The 25,318-nt window shown below is 38.8% G+C and overlaps 2 protein-coding genes across 7 annotated transcripts in view; both read right to left on the bottom strand.

Annotated features, from left to right (window-relative positions):
* Positions 1-6,341, bottom strand: part of dlg3 (discs, large homolog 3 (Drosophila)) — a 95,435-nt gene extending 89,094 nt beyond the window's left edge. For 2 of the 5 annotated variants that reach the window (XM_074648527.1, XM_074648529.1), the window contains exons 1-2: positions 6,041-6,339; positions 3,974-4,105 (exon numbers count right to left, since the gene is read on the bottom strand). In XM_074648527.1, coding sequence (XP_074504628.1) covers positions 3,974-4,105; positions 6,041-6,083 — 175 coding nt within the window. In that variant the 5' untranslated portion in view covers positions 6,084-6,339. Of the gene's footprint in view, positions 1-3,973; positions 4,106-6,036 lie in introns of all 5 variants that reach the window. The other 3 variants (XM_074648533.1, XM_074648531.1, XM_074648532.1) reach the window with 3 other exon arrangements.
* A 2,864-nt stretch (positions 6,342-9,205) lies between these two features.
* On the bottom strand, positions 9,206-23,484 carry gdpd2 (glycerophosphodiester phosphodiesterase domain containing 2). 2 transcript variants are annotated; one of them, XM_074648524.1, is made up of 16 exons: positions 23,357-23,484; positions 21,071-21,268; positions 18,632-18,735; positions 18,403-18,496; positions 18,093-18,152; positions 16,774-16,872; positions 16,571-16,664; positions 15,433-15,572; positions 14,108-14,190; positions 13,474-13,633; positions 13,163-13,369; positions 12,927-13,075; positions 11,487-11,634; positions 11,298-11,380; positions 11,166-11,194; positions 9,206-9,735 (listed from the first exon to the last, which is right to left on the bottom strand). In XM_074648524.1, exons 2-16 carry the CDS (start codon positions 21,149-21,151, stop codon positions 9,662-9,664), a joined length of 1,605 nt encoding a protein of 534 aa, XP_074504625.1. In that variant the 5' UTR covers positions 21,152-21,268; positions 23,357-23,484; the 3' UTR covers positions 9,206-9,661. The 2 variants fall into 2 exon arrangements, with proteins under 2 accessions (XP_074504625.1, XP_074504626.1); XM_074648525.1 differs by lacking the exon at positions 11,166-11,194.
* Positions 23,485-25,318: the final 1,834 nt, after the last annotated feature.

Below are 25,318 nucleotides of genomic sequence, written 5' to 3'. Positions count from 1 at the left end.
AAGTCTTGAAAATGCATCTGCTAAGTCTTGCAGGATTGGCTCTTCAGCTGCATCCCGGACACCTGGCTTGCTTTCACACATCTAACACTTCTAATCACATCGTTTGCATCTATTCCTGGCAGAGGTAACAAAACAGAGAAAAGTGCTCTATCAGGTCTCGAAGTGTTTTTGAGATCAAGATTCACAGTCACACAAAGTACAGAGAGTTTTTGTTTTACAACTATGACTTTCCAAAAAAGAAAAATTCTCTGAACTGTTCCAAACCTCACAGACCACATAAATTCCTGGCTATGGAACAAAATACATAATCCAAGCCAGAAGTCTCTTTCACAGGACTTATTCCCAGATCTCTTTTTGATGCCGGGACTATTTTAGGATGGCCTGGTCGGAGCTCTAAGCCTTTTTTGTCACAGTCATATACATTCTGCAGGGGGTTTCCTGCACCTTCTCCTTGTACAAAGACTCTGCATGCAGGATCGGTGTTCTTGTGTGCGTTATAGGCCTCTCCTATTTGTCATGTACCTATTCAATGGGACTGAAGTCATCTCTGTATTGCCTGCCGGGGTGAATCATACAACAACAACAAAAAAAGAATGTGCCCCTGGTTCTTTACATGATGATGAGCAAGCCAGCGCTCACTAGAAAAACACATTCACAGAAAACTAGGTCACAATTTCAAGGCAGGGCAAACAATTCACCCCCTTGTCACCGCCTCGATAAACTATTCCCCAGGCATTTAGGGTCTTCTGTAATTTAACGTGTGTCTGTCTGTATGTGTGCCCCAACTCCCTGCAGCACCCCCATGCCTCCCACTGCATGTTTGTATGTTGGAACAAAAGGCTGGACGCACAGTTAAGGCAACCTTTGTTCGTGACTGTGCAACCATGCAGACATCCAATCAAGTGGCCGGTGCTGAACTCTTCCCACACTGCATCAAACTCCTCTTTACTTCCCACAGGGCTTCAAAGCTAGAGAGATTTCAATCGCAAAACTTTCTTGTTTTTGTAAATTTTCCATCTGAGCACAAAAAGTTTACATCAGCTCTGCTCAGAAAGCTCTCCGCAAAAGCAACACAAAAATGGTCCGAACAGCGGCGGTTCACATGGCCCTGAGCATGTGAAGGCAAACACAACAGGACAGGATAAGAGGATGAGTAATGTTTATACAGCACTGTATTCCTATTAGTGCTGTGAACCGGCTGCTCCTCCGCTCTGCCTTCCCTGATGAGAACCACATGTTGAACGAAGAAGCCCTGCACCTGAGACACACCGACCACAGGCCTCTTCTTCCTCCACCCACACTCACTCTGCACAGATGATCCAGAGAGCCAGGGGGGAGAGTTGTGGAAGAGGCTCGGCATGACGGCCAAGAGCAGTTTATTTTCCTGTCTGCTCGAGCTCGGCGGGGCCTGATTGAACGTTCTCTGTGAGGAATGTTTGGAATCTCCCTCACCTAAATAAATCACAAGGTATATTACATCTAATGTCAATAGTTATTTGATTAAAACTGTGCAGAGTATTACAAAAGTCTAATCAAAATGTTTTCTCAACATATTACGCTAAACAGCACTAATACTGGGAGAAATTGAAGTCCCCCCAGAGCTAGAAGGTAACCAGAGGCTTGCTCAAGGACACTTCAGCATGGCTTATTCCTAATCACACTGGGGATAACACCTAGGTGGTGGTGGAAATCCTGATTATACAGGTCCTATTATATTTGGTACAAATGGTGAGCATAAAGGACAGGTCTAATATAGATGCAAAAAGATATATATAACTGACCTATAACAAGATTGAGAGTCTAGAGTCATGCTAGCAGCTCTGTGAGGCTGTACTTATGCACAGCTGTACTTTCACAATGATAACATGCTCACCATGTTAATGCTAACATGCCAATGTTTAGGAGGTATAGAAGCAAGCAGAAGCAATAGGGACTTGTGTTAAACTATATAGTAACGTATGTGTAGTATTTAAAAAAAATATGGTTTGACTATAATGCCATTTATTAGAAAGGAAACAATCACCAATTTAAACAACAAAACAAATCTATCTTCAAATGTTCTTGATTAGGGATATCATCCTGGGACAGCAATGAGTAGGAAGACCCTCCTTCAGATTTAAGACTCTGCGATCGCAACCATCTGTCCTGCTTAAGTGTTCCTGATCAACACAATAGGTACAGTATGTCCGAAACCAGGACCTACCTCCTTCAACACGGCCTACATTTACCATTATTTGAGGGTTAAAAGGGTTAAAGGTAATGATGCCTTCGGGCAGTTGCAAATCATACATTTCCCAAAGTTGCCAGCAAAAAGTCACAAATAAACGGATAAATCCGAGTGTTGAACTAGTTAAATGATACCTGAGTTTACAATACAAGTACATGTCACTTTAATGCATGATGGCTAACTGGTAATCGCTGAACCAAATTAAAGGTAAGTATATCCAATTTTACTTTTAGTCATCTGTAACATGAATGGATTAAAATGTCCAGGCTGCAAACAAAAACACAAGAAGGTATTTTTTTTTTATCTGGCTTCCTATTTCAGTTGCTTTTTGGGGGGACCATTTCATGTGATGTATTTAATAGTATCTGATGACCACCTACAGACAAATACCACATGGTTTCATAATATTTCTTGACTTTACACATTGGTGAGGAAGGTCTAATAAATGGATTACTCACTGGACACTAAAAGCCATAAAAGACGCACCAGTTGTGGCCGCCAAAACAAGGTCTGCCTGCATATCTCTGCTGAATTTGAAGAAGCCTTTGAAATGGGATTTGTTGGCCCATTAAGACATATTTGGTCTTCAAAATATGGACTTACCACTGAGTCCCTACCACTGACTTCACTGTGGTGGAGAACAAGCAAAAACAGTAACAGATCCTGTTTATATAGCACAACAAACTATGCATTTATAACATTCAGATGTATTCTCTGTTAAAATGATGCCAAGCCTATCTAATATAATATATAATATATATGATAAAAGTGGATTCACACTATCGCTTCAGATAAATCACTGGTAAAATAAAAACGTCATACTGTATTTCTTTAACTGCTGCCTGAGCATCCCCTCCCCCTCGGCTCGCCAGCAGTGGGTCAGCAGTAGCAACAGCAGACCCAAGGGCGAGCATCATTATAACATGGCTGTGGTAATTAGAAGGACCACTCAACCGTTGGTTAAACTGAAGTAATGTGCTTTATCTGCTTTAAAGGGAACCCAGATTCACATTGAGCTCTTTTCAAAAACACCAAACTTGGCATGAAGGTGTAGCTGGTTAATAATAGTGAGAGTTGTAGTAGAAACTATGCACACTTCAGGATGTCTTCAGGCGTCGTGATATAAGTTTACTCAGCAGCAGCTTCAGCAAATTACTGTGGCTTTCTGCTAATGGTGAATCAACTGTTTCAGTTTTTCAATGATCTACAACATATTGACATAAGTTCATGAGGTATATGGTACAAAAGAGGCTATTTTGTCAACGTCAAGGGAATAATTGTGCTTACACAGTGTGACAAGTCTGAGGTTATTACAACTCAGTCTATAGATAGACTGAGTTGTGGTTGGCTTTATTGGGATTCTGTTACAATGTGAGTATATGTTACAGAGGAAACCTTTGTGAAGGAATCTGAAAGGCCTCTTTCATAAGACTTAATTGGGAAATATTTAGACCCAAATTAATACAACCCGACCCTGTCTGCACCCTTCGTCTGCCTGCAGCCAATCACATGACAACACAAATCAGAGTATATAAGCCACATTCAATAACTGAGACAACTGAGCGTAGCACACCATCAAAATCAAGCTGTAAACCAGCTCCCTCACTCAAAAAGAAGGGGGTGTGAACAGGAAAAGTTATTTGGAAAGTCCACCCTAAGAAAACTGTGATGTAATTTAAGCTAAAGGGCAGAGTGTTGAAAGACTCCCTTCTGCAAAACAAGCAGTTTTACAGTGTTTTTTCTTACCAAGAAGGGCATGGAACAGATGGCTGCCCAAGATGGAAGAGACTTTGCCCACGCTGGTCTTCAGGGCCTGCTCCTCTGGACTGGTCAGGTTGGCCTGGTAGCATCTGAGCAGCCCCACTGCTCGCTCGGTGTCTGCTTCACAAAATAAATACATGTCTCAGGACAACAGCAGCAAAGAAAAAACACATGTTGACAGGGTTAATAATATTCTTATGAACTTGGGTTAAATATATTGTTTTATCCAGCCAACAGTCCATAAACTAAAGATATTCAGTTGCATGACTAAGATAAAACAAAAATCACATTTAAGAAGCTGTAACCAGTGAATATGACGTTGCTTTCTCCCTCCCCGTTCCATTGCATTTACTACACAACAAGTCGTTGCCAGGCACTTATCCAATAACTAATAATAATATATCTAATAACATTCATTTTGGAATCGCCAAAGCTTTTAAAATGATTTATTAACAATCCTAATATTTATTTTTTTTCAGGAAAAGCCATACTTTTATTCAGCACCTTTAAAGGCTCTGTTAGGGCTGCACAATTAATCGAATATTAATCGGGATCACAATTTTGGCTTCCCACAATTAAATGAACATGATTGCCTGCGATACTGACGTTTAAAATGTGTGTTCTGCTCATGGAAAACATTACAGCATATCAAATAAAGCACTTCCTAAACTAACAGCCAGCCACCAGCCGGTGATCGAGATGTGTTCATGATTAAATTAAGAGCATAACATTTTTATCTAGCTCTTAATGTTGCTAATTTTGCTCTGGAAGTGCACCACATTGAAGCATTTGACATTAAAATGTAGCTAACAAAAAGGTAGGGTGAATATTCCTGTATTGTTTTTCATATTGCAATATATATAGGAGAAAAAAATGTTGCAATGTAAGTTTTTTTCAACATCGTGCAGCCCTAAATTTGTACATTAACAAGGATGTAGCATGGAAGTGAAAACTGTGCTCTGTTTATTTTAATGTGAAAGTGCATTAAAATATGCTGTTGCCAAAATCAAAACATAATCGTGATAAATAATCGTGATATCAATGTTGATCAAAATAATCGTGATTATCATTTTGGCCATAATCGTGCATCCCTAGGCTGTGTGGATGTTTTTTTTTATGTTTTTTAAACTTTTAAACAATAATCTAATGCAGAACTCCTGTAATAATAATAATAATAATAATAATAATAATAATAATAATAATAAAACATTTATTTATATAGCACTTCTCAAAACAGATGTTACAAAGTGCTTCACAAGACAATAAAAGCAGATAAATAAAGTAAAAGATATGGTAACTGCTAAAACAGAACATCACAGAACATATCAATAATAATAGAAGTGGTAAAATGGTAGGACAAGTTGATAAAACAAATATACAGTGTATATATACATAAATGTGTATAAATGTACACATGCGTCCAGAAACAGATGTATACATAGCCTACATATATTTATGTATGTATACATTACCTGTAAATATAAAGGTAGATCACAGAAGATGAAGTACCATTATCATGCATGAAGCTACAACTTCATTTGTGACTATCTCAGACACATGGTTGAATGCAAATACTGGATTTTTTTATTAATATAATATATAATGATTTACTTGTTTTAGTCAAATGCAGCACTGATGTTTGCTGCATTCCCAGCAGAGCACATTAAAGCTATTTTTCGATTGCAACAGGACTGTACAGCCGGTTGTTGAACCTGGTGGGTGGTTGAGGAACACATCACAGAGATGATGATGCACATCACGGAGGTAAATCTACAACTTCACACTTTCCTACCTGATCCTGAACATTTTGATCGAGAAGAAAAACGATACTGCTGATGCCCGGAAGTTGCACAATTTCCAAGTTACAGTATTTTACCTTTTTCAACAACAAAAAAAGAAGAAAAATGCACGTTTCTCTAGGGATTACAGCTGAAGTTAGTGTGGCCCATGCAAAAAACTTCTCCTGAACTAAGAGCTGGTATTAACCTAAAAACTTTAACCGAGATTTACTACAAAACTTTTGACACGTGACGTTACTTTAACGGTACTTACCATATCTATGCACCATGGTGTTGCCAACTCCAAAGAAAGTCATGTAAATTACAGTTTGGGCTTTTTCTTTATAGAAGGAAATAATGACAGTAAAATAGTCCCATGCAGTCCAGGATAATCATACAACCATAACTGTCGCCTCCTTCTTCACAAACAAAGTGAGATCCAGTCGCTGGACACTCCCAGTCTGTCTGTGTGAGGTGTTACTGCGGCTGGTCAGCACTGGTCCACTCCCACCAGGCAAGATGTGACACTGAGAGGACACTGTGTTTACTTCATGTCAACTTTCCAGACATTTTTGGGTAAAAACCTCCCCAGAGTGTGACTTGTTCCTCCTCCTCCTCCCCTCACACACACACATGCGCCTCGCCTTCATGGAAAACAGCCCTGTGGCTCTCAGCCTCATTGGGACACTGTACTAGTAATACATTCAAACTAGCTTGGATAGTTAGTTTAGATTATATATTACATGACAGCATCATTATTAGTGATCAATCAGTTAGTGAAAATATATAATCCAGGGTTACATTTTTTCTCTGCTCCACCGCAAATCGCACCTTTTCCCAAATGTTAGCATGGTGTGCCATCTAGTGGTTTGTTAAAGTGGTGCTGGGAACTCACAGGGTAGATAGCTAAATGAGAACTAGTTTATGGCATAATGTGGGAAAAAAAGTTGTTTAAAGCCTTTTGGGGCTTCAGAGAGAGTCTGATAAACTACCTTAAAGGCCCCATGTTATAAAAAAGTGAGATTTTCATGTTTTTTTTTTTATTTTAAAGCAGGGTTAAGTCCTATATAAATACTGTAAAAGTATCAAAACACTCAATCCACAGGGAAATACGCACAGCCCGTATTCAGAAACTCTGCATTTGAAACAAGCTGTCAGGATTTCTGCCCATTTGTGATGTCACGAATATACAATATTTAGACCCTTTACACAATTTTAAATGTAAACATTCTAAATGTGTCCCAGTTTGTTTCCTGGTTGCAGTGTATGTGAATGACATCAGCTGACAGGAAGTAAACATGGACCCAAGCTGTTGCCTAGCAACGCAATTCTGTTGCAATTCCGTCAAAATGCACTAAAACGGAGCGTTGCAGACAGAGAGTAAATACAGGCATATTCAGGCTGACAGTATGCGGAAAATAAAGTTGTTTTTTTTAACATTACAGCATGTAAACATGTTCTAGTAGAAACACAAAATACAAGTATGAACCTGAAAATGAGCACGATAAGGGACCTTTAAGTGAGTCAGCGTCGCTTGGGGTTGAAGACTACAAGTTGTAAAGTTAAATAAAGAAAGAAAGAAGGAAAGAAAGAAAGAAAGAAGGTGAGCTTACCAGACCTCTGCAACCCGCTCCCCATCCCTGCTAGAGGCTAGCAGCCCGAGCCCGAGTTGCATCATGGGTAATGTAGTTCGCCAAGTTTTGACTAGGAAGAAAGATGTGTGGAATAAAAACAGATATCTGTGATTCTGCTACATCGATTTTCATTATTTATTTATTTTACTGTTCAAGTTCAAGTTCAAATTTAGTTTATTGATCACATACACATTGACATGGCAGTGAGATTCTTTGTTCCTGTTTGTTATTCTCTCATCCCTGTATAATAGACAATCGATCAATCAATCAATTGAATAACAATCATGAAGTAAAATATAATCATCATTATAAACATTGTAAATATAGCAGCAACAATAGCAAATTGTTTGATAGATTATGAGGTAAGGACTACATACACAATTATAAAATAAATATAAGAGAATAAACGCACACACACGCACGAACGCGCACACACACACTTTCACTCACACTCACACTCCCCCAATACAGACATACTTATGGAGTGCTTCACAGTAAATACATAGAATTAAAAACCTTGTAAGTGTGTGGTGCAATAAGTGCAGTGTAACCAAGGGTGAGAAGGTGGGTATGAATGGATGAATGGATAGAGACAGGGCTCTAGTGGGTCAGGGTCAGTTGTGAGTCTCAGCTCAGCATCCGGATGGCCTGGGGATAGAAGCTGTTTCTGAGGCGGTTGGTTTTGGCTCTGATGCTGATGTAGTCTGATCTTGTTTGCCTTAGTTATACATCTCTTGGTGTATATGTCTTCCAAGTTAGGCAGCACTCCACCTGTGAGCCGTTGGGCCGACCGCACCACTCTCTGTTTATAGTGAGGCATCATATCTCTGCCCTGAGGCAACAGAAAATGTTATTTTACTTGCACATCTGTTGTCATTTCGTTTCAGATGGATCACCTGATGAGCTGAAGTGGGTGTGATGTTGCATTTTGGGGTGGGAACACATAGATTTGACTATTTATTATCTCAGTGGTGGAAAAAGTATTAAAACCCCTTCACTTAGCCTTAGTAAAAGTAGAAATGCCACAATTTAAAAAATACTCCAGTACAAGTAACAGCCCTGATTTCAATATGTACACAAGAAAAACTGTTATCAGCAAAATGTATAAAAGTAAGAGTAGCCTACTTATTATGCGGTGTTAAGTGTTACATTTTATATATTATAGTATAGTGTATTGGATTAATATTACTGATGCATTGACATGTAAGCACATACAGTATATCACGTAACGCATGATGTCGCTGACTGCTGTAGAGCTAATTGTACTCATTTTATATAATGTGGTTTAATTTAGTGTGTAACAATATATTGTTTTTTATATTCTCATTATAGGATTTAATTTACCGTATGTTAAAAAAAATCTTCTGTTACTATAGCTGCCAATTAAATGTAGTAAAGCAAAAAAAGCATAGCACTTGAGTAAATGTACTTAGTTTCTTTCCATATATTTAAATTTAAATATTTAATTTAATTTTAAAAAATACAAGGATGTTCACGGATATATAAATATGCATTATTGATTGTTTGATTGTTGAAGACATATTTTACTATATATATATAGGCTACCTATTCCTAAAGTCAGTATATATATGATCCTTTGTGTTTCTTAGACAGTGCAGAAAATATGACACCTATTTTTATAGGTTATAGTTTTATAGTTATATTGTTAATATACAAAATTTTTACATAAAGAAACAAGGAACCATATGTATGTTCTAATGCAACCTAATCCTAATGACCTCCCCTAATAAACAAAAAACAACATTCATGCCGTAGATGATTAAATACACAGACACAGGACAGTGTAGAAAACAGTTGTAGTTCTTTTGGCTCAGGTTACAATACATGATACACAAGTTTCCTGCTGCGCTGACACCATGAAAAAACAAGTTTTGTAACAAATCAAAACAGCAGCAACAGGAAGAACGACATGAAAATGAAAAATGACATAAAGTGCCAAGCGGAAATCCAGTGCAGATCTACAGCACGTTGCAGTGATACAATCAGAGAATAGCTTCATGTTTTCAGTAGCAAAAGAAGAATGATCAAAACAGTTAGCCAGCTATATACAGGAACAAAAAATTAAAAAGGTCATCCAGTGGCATAGTGCCGATATTTGGTTAATTAGGTCTTATAACCTCTGAAAAAAACACAGTCTTATTTTCATGGCTTTAGAATACAGTGCATGGTTATTCACATTAATTTGCTTTCCTCCTGATTTAGGTCCAGATCATTCTGGCGGTGCAGATATCAATGTCCTGCTACCCGATGGGTAAGAAGGGAGACAGTTCCTTCTCGTTCCAGGCCGGAGAATTGTTTCTTTGCGTCTCTGTCCCTGAGTAGAGTCACAATGAATACATTTATAAATCCTACTAATTTATAGATCAGTTGTAAGAACAGCGTTTGGGTTACCAGGTTGCCAAAACATTCTTTAGTTGGTACTTATCCTTTCTATTTGTCATGATGACGTTATAATGTTTCTGATCCATTAGTCAATTTTCATTTGTTTCTCACTTTCTACAAAACTATGTTTATAAATTTTTAATAAAGGATTTTTTTTTTTTATCCGTGTGCCATTTTAAATATTTTTAAATGATAATTTTAATATTGACAAGTTGTTAACTCAAATTACCGCCTCACGGTTGTATGCCTCTGCCAACAAATAGAGTTGCAGTTTGCGTCCACGTATGTCCAAAATGTCACCACTACATCATTTGAACCTCATAGACATGTGTTTGAAATTGTCATAATTAGCATTTAAATTCTTGATTTATGGCCAAAAAATTTGTTTTGTGAGGTCACAATGACCTTTGACCTTTGACCACCAAATTCGAATCAGTTCATCCTCGAGTCCAAGTGGGTGTTTGTGCCAGATGTAATGAAATTCCCTCAAAGCTTTCCTGCGATATCACTTTCACGAAAATGGGACGGACATAAGGCCAAGGTGACCTTTGACCACCAAAATGTAATCAGTTCATCCTTGAGTCCATGTGGACGTTTGTGTCAAATATGAAGAAATTCCTGGCCATGGTTGGCCAGGAATTTCTGGCCAACCATGGTGGCATGGAGGCATAATGAATGGATCAAACAGCTCAAGTGAAATGTTTCTTTTACAACCTGGCAATCCTAAACTTGTTACTGATGGCCTAACTGATCACTAAATCTTTAGTCAATAATTAATTAACTGTTAATTGAGCCACAGTTACAACTTATAAAGCCAGTAATCATTTTGTTATTAACTTACTACATGTCAAACCCAAATGTTAGCTTGGATTAATATCACCACTTGTTATTAGCAACATGGATTGCAATGGAGTTAGGTGAACCCACTTTAATCAAGATATGAGCTGTTATCTGGAAACAAATGTTAATAATGTAAATACCGCTAGTCTTTTTTTAGTATCAGTATTGTAAATATGTTAACAAGAGCTGAAACAATTAGTCGGTTAATAGGTTAGTCCATCAACAGAAAATAATCAATAATAATCATAATCGATTAATCGCTTAAGTCATTTTTCAAGCAAAAAGGCAAAAACATCCCTTGTTCCAGATTTGCTGTTTTTAATTTTTTTTTTAAATTATAGTGAAGTGAAAATATTTGAGTTTTGGACTGCAAAGTTGAAGATGTCACCTATAGAGCTTTAACATTTATTCGATTTAAGGATTAATCGATTAACTGTGAAAATAATCTGTAGATTGATCAATAATGAAAACAATCATTAGTTGCAGCTCTAATGTTAAGATATTAATCTAAACATACAGTACCTTTTCTGTTACAGAAACAGTGTGTTTTCCTGTCAGAAACAGTGAGCTGGATGAGTCAAAACTATTCACTGTCATATACATTTTCATTCAACAGACACAAATGTGTAGAGCGAAAATCTGCTCTGCTTATACCGCTGAAAGATGTAGAGTCCAGTCATTATCAGAGCAGATACAACGTCCACTGTGATCCATATTATTTTGTATGTACGAGGCGTCTGTAACACACAAACATGTCATTAGAGGCAAGGCTTCAACTGATGGTGTTTAATGTTGGATAGTGAAATTAACAGAAAGGGAAGTAAAGCATGTGGCGTTGCTCACCATGACCCAGTCAGGCTGCTCCATGTCTTTCAGGAGGTGGCAGGAGTTGGTGGTAACTGAGCTGGCCCCCGCACACCACAGCAGAGAGAACAGCCAACGCTCATTAACCACCCACAGGTTCACCGTAACGTTCCTGCTCCGATGCTCCCTGTCAGATACAAACACAGCGTACGTAAAGGTCTGTATCTGCATATATGTTTGTATCTGTGCGTGTATATATGTTAGTTGGTGCATGCAAGTATGTATCCTGTGGGTATTGTCTTTGCTTTCTTTTTTGTCAATATATTGATTATCATGTTTTTCTTATTGCATCATTTTTGCATTTGTTTAAATACCAAAATCAATATAGAAATTATTTTTTAAAAGCATACAGTTGTTCTGCTTGTATACATGGATATAGGGATAAAAAGATACATACACACATGCACCCAACTTTCCATCACAAATATCATGATCCCTGACCAGACACACATTTATCCCACACACCGTTTCATTGTGATCAAAATGCATGTGATTAAAAGGTGTAAGATCACATACAGCCCAGTAGAAGATACATAGAAAGCCTGTCATAAAGCAAGGACAACAGTCCATGTTAGCACTTAAAGGTACAGTGTGTAGGATCTAGTGATATCTAGTGGTGTGGTTGCAGATTGCAACCAACTGAGTACCCCTCCGTTCACTCCTCTCTTTCCAAGACTGCGGTAATATGAGCCGCTGAATGCAAAACCGTGGTAACGCCATTCATGGCTCAGAGGCCATCTTTTCCATAATAACACAATTTAGGAGCAACGGAAGTCAGACGGCGGCTGGTGGTACCACGGTTTTGTACTTTGCGCTTCACATTACCACAGTTTCACGAGCATGTCGGAGAACGACGGTGGCCTTCAGGCAACGTAAAAACGTGAAAGTCTCTCTCTAGAGCCAGTGTTTGGTTGGTCCGTTCTAAGCTACTGTAGAAATATGGCGGAGCAACATGGCTGACTCCGTGAAGAGGTCCCGCTCCCTATGTAGCTATGAAGGGCTCATTCTAAGCTAACGAAAACACTACGATTCTTAGTTTCAGGTGATTATACACCAATGAAAACATAGTTTTGAATATTATATTCCATTTCTGCTAATAGATCCCCCTAAATGTTACACTGTTCCTTTAATGCAGCACTTCAACACTTTCTCCAAACATGTTGCTACACTGCTTTTCATTCTTTAGATATTTGTAGAAGTTTGTTTGCTTATCCGTGGAGCAACAATCCTGCATTGGGATACTTTCTGAAACTCATTCCCTGGGGGCAGATCCTGTGCCTTTATATTCAGCACCAGCGCTGTGTCTCAGCATGCTATACACACACACACACACTTTTAATTAACACAATACTGTGCATACCTCCTGACACCACCTCATAGATAATATGGGTGTATTATGTTTCATATTTATTTCTTTACCTGATTTTTTTCGCACTTAAGTTGCTGTATTTCACATTCAGGTGGTCCCCCCCTTCTTCAAGCATATCACTTTCGTTGTTATACACCTGGACGAAGCCTGGAGCAGTCCTATTTACATATTCTCTTTCTGCTGGAGGAAGCCAGAGGACCTATAAAAAGAAATACAACACCTTAACAAAATATGCTTTCTCATGAAATATCTCAAACTCCATCAGAGGGATTAGAGTTATATTTACCAAGCCTGGGTCGATGCCAGAACTCAAGATGGTGTTGACTGTGTCCACTGTGTCATTTTCCTGGTTGGGACTATACAGGTCAAATATCACTGAGATGTTGTGCTGCTTGGCGAGGTTGAGCAGCTGAAGCAAGGAGGGTATAGTCTGATTCCTGGCTGTTTCCATCTCCTCTTCTGTGAGGTTGGACACTGAACGGAAAGGATCTGTCTGGAAAGTCAGATAATACTTCCTGTAACTGTAGCATGTTGCATGATAACATATTTATGAGTGAGTGTGTAGACACTTAGCATGTGTCAAAGCACATTCCTCACCTTCAGGAACCATTTGCCTGCATTCAGGCTCTGTAATTCCTCCCAGGTCAGGCTGGAGCTGAGGTTGAAGTCTTCGCCAGGAAACTTTTCTTTAACGTTTGTCGTTCTCCGCAAAAACCCAGAGTTATGGTCATGCATCAAGAAGGGAACTCTGTCTTTACTGGGTTAGAAAAACAGAAAAAAAAATAGCATCTGGGAGGCCACAACAATCCCAATTTAAAGGTGCATTAAGTAATTTGTGACGCTTATTGTCCTCCGTGGAGCCATGTGTGGTATCCAAAGAGTTTGGAGTATGCTTCATTCCCTGCTAGTCGACACTTAATTCCCCAGATTGTGATTAACTTCAGTCGCACTTGTTTTAACAAATGGATAAATACAAATTTTAAAAAGCATTCATCCTTTTTGTAACTGTAATATATTATTACTCTGTTATTAAAAGGGCATTATATTTGGTGAAGAGTGCATTAGGTCTAGTTTAGGACACGAAACTCAAAGTTTAGGACTTACCTGTACAAAGATAAGAGACTTATTTGTGACTTGTAAAACAATGACTTGGTCCCACCGCTGGTAAGTAATGGGGTTTAGCGAACAGTCAGCGTTATGTGTCTGCAGAAATCACTGAAATTCACCGTACCTGAGCTGTACGTCTGTCTCAAAGGCTGTCACGCCGCACGCGATGCTCCTGTTGAACGACATCATGGTGTTCTCCGGGGCCAGCTGAACACAGTGAGGACAGATGGGTGAGACACACTCACAAACTACCCTAAAGCTGTGTGAACACACACAACAACCCCACATACACAGTGTTAAACTGAGCTTATTGGTGACCCAGCAGCACAATAAACTAATAAGGAGGACAGAGCAGCACAGCACATGGGGCCCTCACATGATTGGACATTTGCTCACACCTGAGCCAGGCGTATGTATTTGCTGTATTGTGAACACATAAAAATGCAGAGTCATTTAACATATCACGAAACACAATGTAATGTTATGTTAACCCTAAGAGACCCACATAGACCCGTTTTTGCAGTATACGTCACATAGAAGTGGTGTACATCATCTGAAAACTGGAAACCTGCAGAATAATTTGAGATGCTGCTCAACACTGTGTGACAAGTTGTTGTAGTAATAAATCAGAAATAAACAGGAATGAATGGATGAATTAAAATAAATTGTAAAAGTGTATAAGAGCTAAGAACATTATGATAGAAGTGTATGATGTCCATTCCCATGCTCACTTATGTCTTATAAGTTGTTGCAGCAATTTTTGGTTTTGGTGAAGATTTGGTGCTAAATTTAACCATTTTTTACCACTCGAGAATTGATAAAAATGATCAATAATCCCTCCATAATACCACATTAAGACACAAAGCCATGCTGTGATTTGGTATGAAAAGTTTTGGACATTTGGAGATTTCTGCTAGAATTGCATTTTTCGGCGATTAGATGGCGAGCACTTCTCTTTTGTAAACTGCTCATAAACCCCCTTATTGTCAATCTACCATGGGAAGCCATCCATCCTCTGAATGCTCTAGGTCTCTAGTTTGTGGCTGTAAAGTTTCATGAGGCTGTGGTTATCTTAGAGGTCACAACAGGTCATTTTATACAGTGAGGTCGAATTTAAAAAATGGTCCCACTATGAAATGGCTGCAATGGGGACTAACATCATCAGACATGAATACAATAACCCAAACACAAAACCACATTTATGAAATTTCAAGACCCTATCGGATTTGTTTGCCTTAGTGTAAGTATGGAGAGATTAGACGACCAAAGGTCAGGTCAAACAGGGTGAATATCAAAAAAAGTCTCTGTGTGTTCTGTGTTTTTCCTGACTGCAAAACAAATTTCCCCTCAAGGACAATAAAGTTAGAGTTGAAAAGAGTTGCAACACAATACGCGGTGGACCATGTGTACCTTCAGGCAGGGCGTTGTCAAGTAAAACAGGATGCTCACCATTGGTGCGCCGCGGTGTCCAATGAGTTTTGGTTTTTCAGGTAATTCGACAATCAAACAAGGAGACTGGATGATCAGGGGACACAGGAAGATTGCTGCTGACAGCACCACGAATATCACTGCAATCAGGAACCTAGACCCTGCATGGTGAGAAGAACAATAAGATCTTTAGCTGTCTCTGAGCAGACGGCCTACAGACAGAAGTCCCTTTAGAAGTGTGAGTAAATAACCAGCATTGTTTGTACAGTGGGAGTATCGTGAATATTATTAGTGCTTTTCAAGTTCTTGTATCCTTTTCCCCCTTGCAGGTATTGACACATGAATATATCTATACATAGTTTTACCTACTTAGAACTTAAAAGGCTACAGCCATTTGTTAAATCAAGTTTATTTTACGAAATAAACTTAAATATAGTTCCATTATATTCCCACGTATACTTTACTAGTAGTATACTTGTAATTGTACTACTTCAATACTTCTTGGGAATAAATTGGCCCACTTTATTTAAAAAAAAATACATTTTATAATTTGTTATAAAATTAAAAATAAATGTAAGTGTAGTAAACTTTGAGTACACAACTAGTTTACATCCAAGTTGTATTTTTTATTGCAACCATAATATGAACTATACTACAAGTGAACTTATAGGTATACTGTTAGTTTAGTAATTATATACATGTAGCACACTTTTTAGTTTATGAAAGCACACTTTAAAGTATACTATCACTAAACTATTAGTTTAATAGTTTTTACTGCAAGTATACTTGTAAGTTTTCTTTAAGTGAACTCATAGTACTTAGCCAAATATACTTAGACTTTTCTACATACTTGTCGGTATAAGCTAAGGATACTTAAGTATAATTTTGTTAAGTATATCTCTGATAAGTACATAAAAAGTAAACTGAAAGTATACTCTCTTATTTTAAGTTTAAAAGAAGTATACTAATAGCACACTTGAATAAACTTCTTCTTGTAAGGGTATATGTGTGTCTTTTATCACTCTTTCCTTCAGCCTATAGTAATATCTCAGAATTGACTCTTTCACAGTACAGTGACTATATTTGTGTCTGGAAAAAGGTTGTGTCTGTACACAGTGTTGTAATTATGCCAGTGTGTGCTTTTAAATGAGAGACCTACATTTTGCCTTGGCCGTGTGGAAGCCCTGGAAGACGAAGTAGCTCAGGAGGGTCAACGCCCCGACAGCACCAAACTGCAAGAAAGGAGCTGTGGCCTGCCGAGAGGCCAACATGCACATCAAAAACACATGAGGTACACAAATAAACAAACATTTACACTCTCAGTATCGTTCCCACAGGCACTTGATAAGAGCCTCGCTGTACCTGGAGTGAGAGAGGAACGATCGGCCATTCTTGTTTCCACTTGAGACTAATTCCTGTGACCCCGAGAGCGATGAATATCACACCAAAAAATAAGAAGATCTGTGTAGAGAAAAAACAAATTCATTCATTCAGCGATTATAACAAGCTCAATAGATGATGCATATTTGGAACAAAAAAGTTGTAAAATTATATGAAATTTTATAACTAATTTTGGAAACAAAGAAAACGCCTCAAACACATCTGCACAAAAGTATTTAAGCACACCTGATCCGTTCACTTCCCCTCCTTTCAGTTTTCACATCCCTCACCCCTCATCTTTTCATCCCCTCATCCCTTCATCCATCACCCCTCATCTTTTCATCCCCTCATCCCTTCATCCCTCGACCTACAACCTTCATCCCTCACCCCTCATCCCTTCATCCCTCGACCTACAACCTTCAACCCTCACCCCTTCATCCCTCTACCCACAACCTTCATCCCTCACCCCTCATCCCTTCATCCCTCACCCCTCATCCATTCGTCCCTTCATCCCTTCATCCCTCAACCTACAACCTTCATCTCCACAACCTTCATCTCCTCACCCCTCATCCCTTGATCCCTCGACCCACAACCTTCATCCCTCACCCCTCATCCCTTCGTCCCCTCATCCCTTCATCCTACAACCTTCAACCCTCACCCCTCATCCATTCGTCCCCTCATCCCTTCATCCCTCAACCTACAACCTTCATCTCCTCACCCCTCATCCCTTCATCCCTCACCCCTCATCCCTTCATCCCTCGACCCTCGACCCACAACCTTCATCCCTCACCCCTCATCCCTTCGTCCCCTCACCCCTTCATCCCTCAACCCACAACCTTCATCCCTCACCCCTCATCCCTTCATCCCTCGACCCTCGACCCACAACCTTCATCCCTCACCCCTCATCCCTTCGTCCCATCATCCCTTCATCCCTCAACCCACAACCTTCATACCTCACCCCTCATCCCTTCATCCCTCACCCCTCATCCCTTCATCCCTCTACCCACAACCTTCCTCCCTCACCCCTCATCCCATCGTCCCCTCATCCCTTCATCCCTCGACCCACAACCTTTATCCCTCACCCCTCATCCCTTCATCCCCTCATCCTTTCATCCCCTCATCCCTCGTCCCTCACCCCTTCATCCTTCGACCCTCATCCCTTCATTCCTCATCCTCCCTCTGGACCCTTAATCCATCTCTCTTATATCATCATTGCTCCCCTCCATCTTCAATACGTAATAAACTATTCTAAACCCGTATTGTTATCGGTGTGGTCTTTGTTAGGGAAATGTTTACGGTACCTTGTGTAGCCAGTGTAAGTTGAGTGGTTCCCTTAAGGCAACTTGGAACAATGCAAAGAGCTGTAATGAATGATATTCAATTAGAAAAGTGCAAATATGGCTTCTTACTCCATGGCTGAAGAATGATACTTCATTATAAACAAATCTCTTTTTTAAAGCTGTCATAATATCTGTTTACATAATGTTCTATGTTCCTTATTCTAAACATCCAATCTCATGCCAGTAATTATTATTAAATTAAACACTCCTGTGACAACAAGGTATAATATTCTGCAATTATTAACACAAAATGTCAACTCTATATTCTCACCAGCAGCAGAACGCAGTAGCTGGTTAACACTGCAGAAATAATGATGAGCACCATGAACCAGTTCACCCATCGTTTCAGTTTATCGAAGCCCTCCCTGATAATAGAACAAAAGAGGGCAACACAGGGTTAGCAGAGTAAAGGTCACCAATACAGAGAGAGAAGAGAGGATTCAGGGCTTTTGTGATGGATTCAATGTGAACCATTCGTCTGTATGTTTGTGATCACTCACCAGTTAACATCCTCTCGGTCATTAAAAGTAACCAGACAGATGTACATCCAGCACAGCGAGAGCAGCGACACCACAGCGACAAATGACAACCAACAGCACGCATGCTAAAATAAAAAGAACAGGTGGAATATTATTTCACAATCTGACACTTTGAAGCGTTTAGGTCATGAGGGGTAAAATAATAATCTTTTGTATGCTGTGTATAAATGCTAAATGGACATTTATATAGCGCTTTTCTAGTCTTCCGACCACCCAAAGCGCTTTACACTACATGTCAGCACTCACCCATTCACACACACATTCATACACTGATGGCAGAGGCTGCTAAGGTGCCAACTTTGCCCATCAGCATCTAATCTAAATACTAATTCACACACCGATGGCTATGCCTTAGGGAGCAATTTGGGGTTAAGTGTCTTGCTCAAGGACACATCGACATGTGACCCGGAGCAGCCGGGGATCGAACCGATCCGTGGACAACCTGCTCAACCCTCTGAGCCACAGCCGCCCGTATATGTGAAAGTATGTGTGTGCGTCAAGGGAATTTGATCTGAAAAGACAACAATGGAACAATGCCAAAATTTTTTCATAGTTGGTTTCATGCCCTGCACTGTGTTGTGACAGCTCACCACAAACAGGCCCTTCATGCTCTCTCACACTCAACAGCACACCTCTCCGCCCTCTCATTTTTGTACAAAATTATAGGCCGTCACCCCCCGACTCCTCTATAATCCAGATAATTCCAAAACAAGCCTGTTAGAGCCTGTAAATTTACTTATTTATCTTGGCACGCAAATTTTCTCACCATCATTGCTTCATTTACAACGTTTTTTTTTCCTAGGAATATGTGAGAAGCTTTCTCTAAACAAAGGGATCCACTTTCATTTAAAATGAATTTAAAGCACGGGATTCAGTCCGGTGGAATGTTAATCCCAGATTACAGGGATTTGTTAAAGTTATGCTCAGTGGAAGTACAAGGAACCTGAAGACTGAAATATATGAAGTAGTTTGGAACAATTATTTCATAAACATCACACAGAGCAGTGCTCGAGGAAATCAGAACATAGGAAGACTTATCTGGACTCCCTATTAGAATATATTCGTATTTGAAAACTTAAAGGACCAGTGTGTAACAATTAGGGGGATCTATTGGCAGAAATGATAATATAATAATATATTATTAATAAATATGTTTTCTTTAGTGTGTAATCACCTGAAAAGAAGAATCACTTGTGTTTGTTTGCTTAGAATGAGACATTTAAATCTACATACGAAGAGGGTCAGACAAACCAAACACTGGCTCTAGAGAGAGCCTTTCGCGTTTTGCGTCGGCCACCGTTGTTCTCCAACACGCTTGGCACACGAGAGAAGTTTCAGTTGGTTGCAATCTGCAACCTCACTGCTAGATCAGGGTTATTATAGTAAATTAAACATAAAACTAAAAAAACTAAACTAAAAAAAATGTAAATAAGCATTGAAAAATATTTTTAGTAAATTGAAACTAAATAAAAACTAAATCCTTTAAGAAAAACTAAACTAAAACTATGTTTCATTGGTTAAAAAACTAATGAATTTCCGTCCGATCTTGTGACCTTTAACCACAGAAATTGAACAGACATTCCAGGAGACGGCGCTGTGCTGCAACTGCTTCACATCGGACACTAAAATAGCGACTTCAGGAAACAAACTAAAAGCCGCTGAGAGACTGAGGTCGGGCCCGGTTCGCTTGTCCGACGAGCTACTAAAATGATACACTGAGATTAAAAGAAATATGTTGAGCAGAATCTTATTTAATGAAAATTATCCACTTATTATAACGGGCGCAAGATCAGAATAATCAACAGCAATCAAAAGAAAATAGCAATGCAGCGACACACTCACCCCCTCTTCTCCCTGGCACCCAGGTGAACAGCTGATTATATTAACTATGAGTATCCATGTGACCCAAATCATCATGATCACATGATAATAAATGACACAATAATAAATGACAAAACACCAAAACACTAACGAATACCAATACCAAAAACTAAAAACCATCAGAAACCTAGTTAACATGTATACAAACATTACTCCTTCCAGAAATCATTCATGGCTCCTACACTAAACATTATGGCCATTCCTATACAGTTCTCCAACCATGTGTTTTGTATGTACATAGCTACATACTTCTGAGATATTGTACATAGCTCTAACAAAAAACAAACTAAAACTAAATATATAAAACTAAGCCTTTTTGAAAAAACTGAAACCAATCTAAAACTAGCAAACACACTCCCAAAACTAACTAAAACTAAACTAAAATCGAAAAGTCAAAACTTAAAATAAAATAAAAAATAACTGAAAATTCAAAACTATTATAACCTTGCATCAGATGCCACTAAATCCCACACACTGCACCATTAAATATAAACACAAATATGGCTAAAAAATGCTCACCTTTTTCTTAGTTGAGCGCTTCCAGTGGCAGCTATATAAGCCCCTGCTGCAAACTCTGCAACAGCTGTCGTTTTGAGACATCACTTCTCCTTATTCACAGGAAGTTCAGATCCTGGACACCTGATTGCATGCAGTCTGAAGAAGGATGGAGGCTTTCTCTGGAAACCGAGGAGAGGCCCGACCACTTTCACTCTAAACCTAGGAAGAGTAGGAGGGAAAATAAGGCGACTGTGACAGAAATGAGGGAGGGAGGGGGTATTAAGGCAATCCCTGCTCAATAACCCTCTCAATAGAGCCTGTGTGCAGAATGGGGGTATCGCCACTGGCAGCTCTTACAATGGCCAGCACCATAGGGGATTGAGAGTAGTGCACAGAGTGAAGTCACACCATTGGAGCCTTTGCAGTGACAGGCACATCCACGCACAGAGAGGGAGTGGAGGAAATAAACCAACAGTTTACTTAATGACAGAGCGAAGGACACTATTTGTACACAGATACTGACTTCGTAAGGGTTTAGTTTAAAGGGGTTAAAAGAGGAATTTCCATGATGATGCACAGGAGCCTGAGAACAGATGCTGGTAAACATGTTGGGGCAGATAATTCCTACAGTTGTGCCAGGTTTCGGCCCCCTCATCCAGAAGGAACATGGGGAATTACACATATTGTTTGTCACCCACCGATGAGGCACATTGAGCAATAAAAAAGTTTCTATTGCGGAAAGGTTTGATACGAACAACTGTTTCTTGTCTGACTTGATTTGACTTGAGGTTTTGCCAACTATCTTCTCACCTTTATTGTTCTTTTCTGTGCCCACAGTCAGCGTCTTCAGGGTGTTATAAGCACGTTCAAGGTTAAGACATCAAGCAGGTAAAGCTAAGATGAAACTTATTCTCCAGTACAGAATACAATGACATGTCTCTTAAAGAGAATTAGGAGATTATATAATCGAATGTGTGCATGTCTGGACAGGTTTACACAAGTGAAACACAAGACACCTTGTTTCAGTGCTCATTTATGAGGAAACCTGAGCTGCATGTTGAGTAATAACTGTGCGAGAGCAACCACACTGTCAACCTGTGACGAGATGACAAAAGAAATGTCCCACTTACAATTAAAGAATAATGAAATACTTCTTCATGGCTGAGTGCCTTACAACAGTGCCATTTTTGTTCCAGCCTAACATAGCTGGAAGACATCACTGTTTATGATTAATTGTCACTCTCATTTCCCAACTCATACATAAAGCACACCTAACGCACGCTTCAAGGATCTAATTTAATACAATGTAAAACAAAGTAAAGGCTCAGCACACAGTGGTACCTGCATTGTTGAGCAGATTAAACGATAACACAGAGACACACCTTGCAGATCTATTCAGCCCCATTTCTGTTTTCACTTATTGGCAATGTAAACAGTAATTAAATGTAGTGGGTGCACCACTGCAATACAACTGATGAGGGATAAAATATTCAATCAAATGTTCTTAACTAATTGATGTTTATGAAAGAGTAAACACGTGGAGGAAAGAGTAGAACACATCACTGTCATACTCATGCATACCTTCATGCAACTTTCTCTTGGAACAAGACAGCATGGTGCTGTGAGTCTGCTGTGACTTTCCTTATTACAGTAACAGAAATTGTTTTGCCATCAAGTTTTACTTCCAACTTTTCCCTCTTTAGTTTGTAATCTATTACTAACTAACTAAATCACCTAAGGCATCTTAACACCCACACACCCACATCTTGTGTTTATTTTTTTTTATCTGTGTTGTGTTTTATCTTGAGGAACAGTATTGCAAAACTGTTTTGTTTTTTTAAACTTCCTCATAGTGTTTTTGCATCAGTTGCTTATAAATCTTTTAGATAATCACGAATGTTTGCATTCTTTGGATGTTCAGGTTGCTGTTTATGTTTTGTTATCCTTTTTTCTTTCTTGTGTTTCGCTTTGCTGTCTTTATTGTAATGAAAAATAGCTAACATGTTTTCAATTAAATAATTATAATATATTTTATTATATCATAAATACATAACATATTTATATAAGTTATGATGTGAAGAGATGTTGAATTGAAAGCCTCAGTATACAAGACCATTTAGCTTCAACCTGTCAGCTTTAAGCCAAAATGTCCAAACAGAAATGATGATCTATCTATCTATCTATCTATCAATCTATCTATCTATCTATCTATCTATCTATCTATCTATCTATCTATCTATCTATCTATCTATCTATCTATCTATCTATCTATCTATCTATCTATCTAATAAGTCAAAAGAGACTCACCATAAATCACACCGTGTTGTTAAATTCCTCCGTGGGAAAACCACCCTGTTAACCTCCACTGTGCTTCTCTCTCATCCTCTCCACTCTGAGCCGTGAACTGAATTTGAATGGTCCCAGATGAATGGGTGCAGGGATGAAGGGGTGTAGCCCAAACAGAGAGGAGGGAGGATCCAAACTGTTCAACTCAGGTATCAGCTTCAGAGAGAAGCTTGAGGCTAAAGGGAAGAAAACTAAACATACACTGACAGTTCGTCTGCAACAGAGAGAGAAAATACTTCTGCCCCTCAGGGTCACTTTACTAAGAAAGCATGTATTTTACTGTGAGATGTAGCTAAAATAACAAAATACAATTAAATATTGCTTTTATGCAATAAGCCTTGTTATAAATAGCCCTACACAGCCTACTTGATTCAGTTTTAGGCCTACTGTATGTCAGTCTAGAAAAGTGCTTTTACATTGTTAAACTGTCTTGAAATGATCACAGTGTACACATGAATTAATTAAAACTACATAAATACATATTTTGCTTTGAAATTTGTCAAAATAAAGACTGTTTTGAGATTTGTCTTGAGCTCAGCTGGCGAGCTCCACTAGAGTTTAGAGATTTTAGAGAGTTTCTCATCTCTCTTTCTGTTTTAAAACTATCCTTCACAAACTAAAAGTCAACAGAAATGGAAAGTAACTAAGTAGCCTACATTTACTGTACTTGAGTATTTCTATTTTCTACTACTTTGTTGTTTCACTCCACTGTAATTAATTAATACTACTAAATACAACCAACTTTATGATGTATTATTATAGGGGAAGAAAAGACTTTAATGATCGTATGGGGGAATTCTCAAGCCCAGTAGTATATATAAGCTAAGGCAATTGAAATGGGCCATTCTGCACAATGAACACTTTTTCTTTTGGTACTTTAAGTATATTTTGATTCTAATAATTTTGCACTTTTATTTAAGCAAAATTATTAATGCAGGATCTTTACTTGTATCAAAGTATTTTACATTGTATTGCTACTTTTATTGAAGTAGAAGATCTAAGTACTTCTTCCACCACTTAAAATATAAGTTCATAACACAGACATAATGTATTTACTGTAATGATACTTTGATTATAGTAGCACTATACAGCCAGAGCTCTATAATGGTTTTGAATAGGGACAACGAATGCACGTTAAATGTAAGATTTACATGACTGCTCATTTTCTTGATCAAGCTTTAGATTTGTTTTTGTGTTATATATGCACTGCACTTTACATACCTGTCAGTCAGCAGTGCGTTTTTATTTTACTGCACTCTAAAAACTTGCAGAGACACGAAACCTTCTTGATAAAGCTCCATCCCAGTGAACATCATGTCTGCGTGGTGAAGCTGTGCAGACTTGTCACACCAATCAGTCTGCACTTATATCTGAATAACATTCAACAATAATGTAACTAAAGTATAATAAATGCAGATATGTGAGGCTTTAATGTGAGCATGCACATATCAAGCTTCTGCAAAATGATTTGCATAGTGTAATGAAAAGAGCTATAACCAAATGAGATTTTATAGGAATAAGGTGTGTCGCAGTGCAGATAATACCAGACTCATCCACTAATGTGGGTTTCTAACAGGTTTCAGCTCATGTTTGGAAACATTATGTTTGATGCCCGTGCTGAGAAATCATTTAAAGGAGGTTACACATGTGGCAGCTGCCAATTATCTGGTGCTTGTAGGTTGTTTCCCTTTTCCCTGGTGTTTTTTGGTTGAATTGCTGAGTGATTAGAGGGTTATTCAGTTCACCTGTTGCGCAGGGTGTGGGGACTGGCTCTTAATTGATAGTTGAGAGCAGCTTGGTGCATTCCACTCTTGGCCAATCAGGGTGTAACGACGCCCTTTCTGTAGGGCTTAAAAGAGGAGGGAAACTGCACACCCAGGGTCATTCTGATCTCTCCTTCACTACATGCAACATGTGTTATCA

Source organism: Sebastes fasciatus, chromosome 10 (assembly GCF_043250625.1).
Source record: "Sebastes fasciatus isolate fSebFas1 chromosome 10, fSebFas1.pri, whole genome shotgun sequence".
NCBI classification, from domain to species: domain Eukaryota; kingdom Metazoa; phylum Chordata; class Actinopteri; order Perciformes; family Sebastidae; genus Sebastes; species Sebastes fasciatus.
This window is presented reverse-complemented; position numbering and strand designations above follow the sequence as displayed.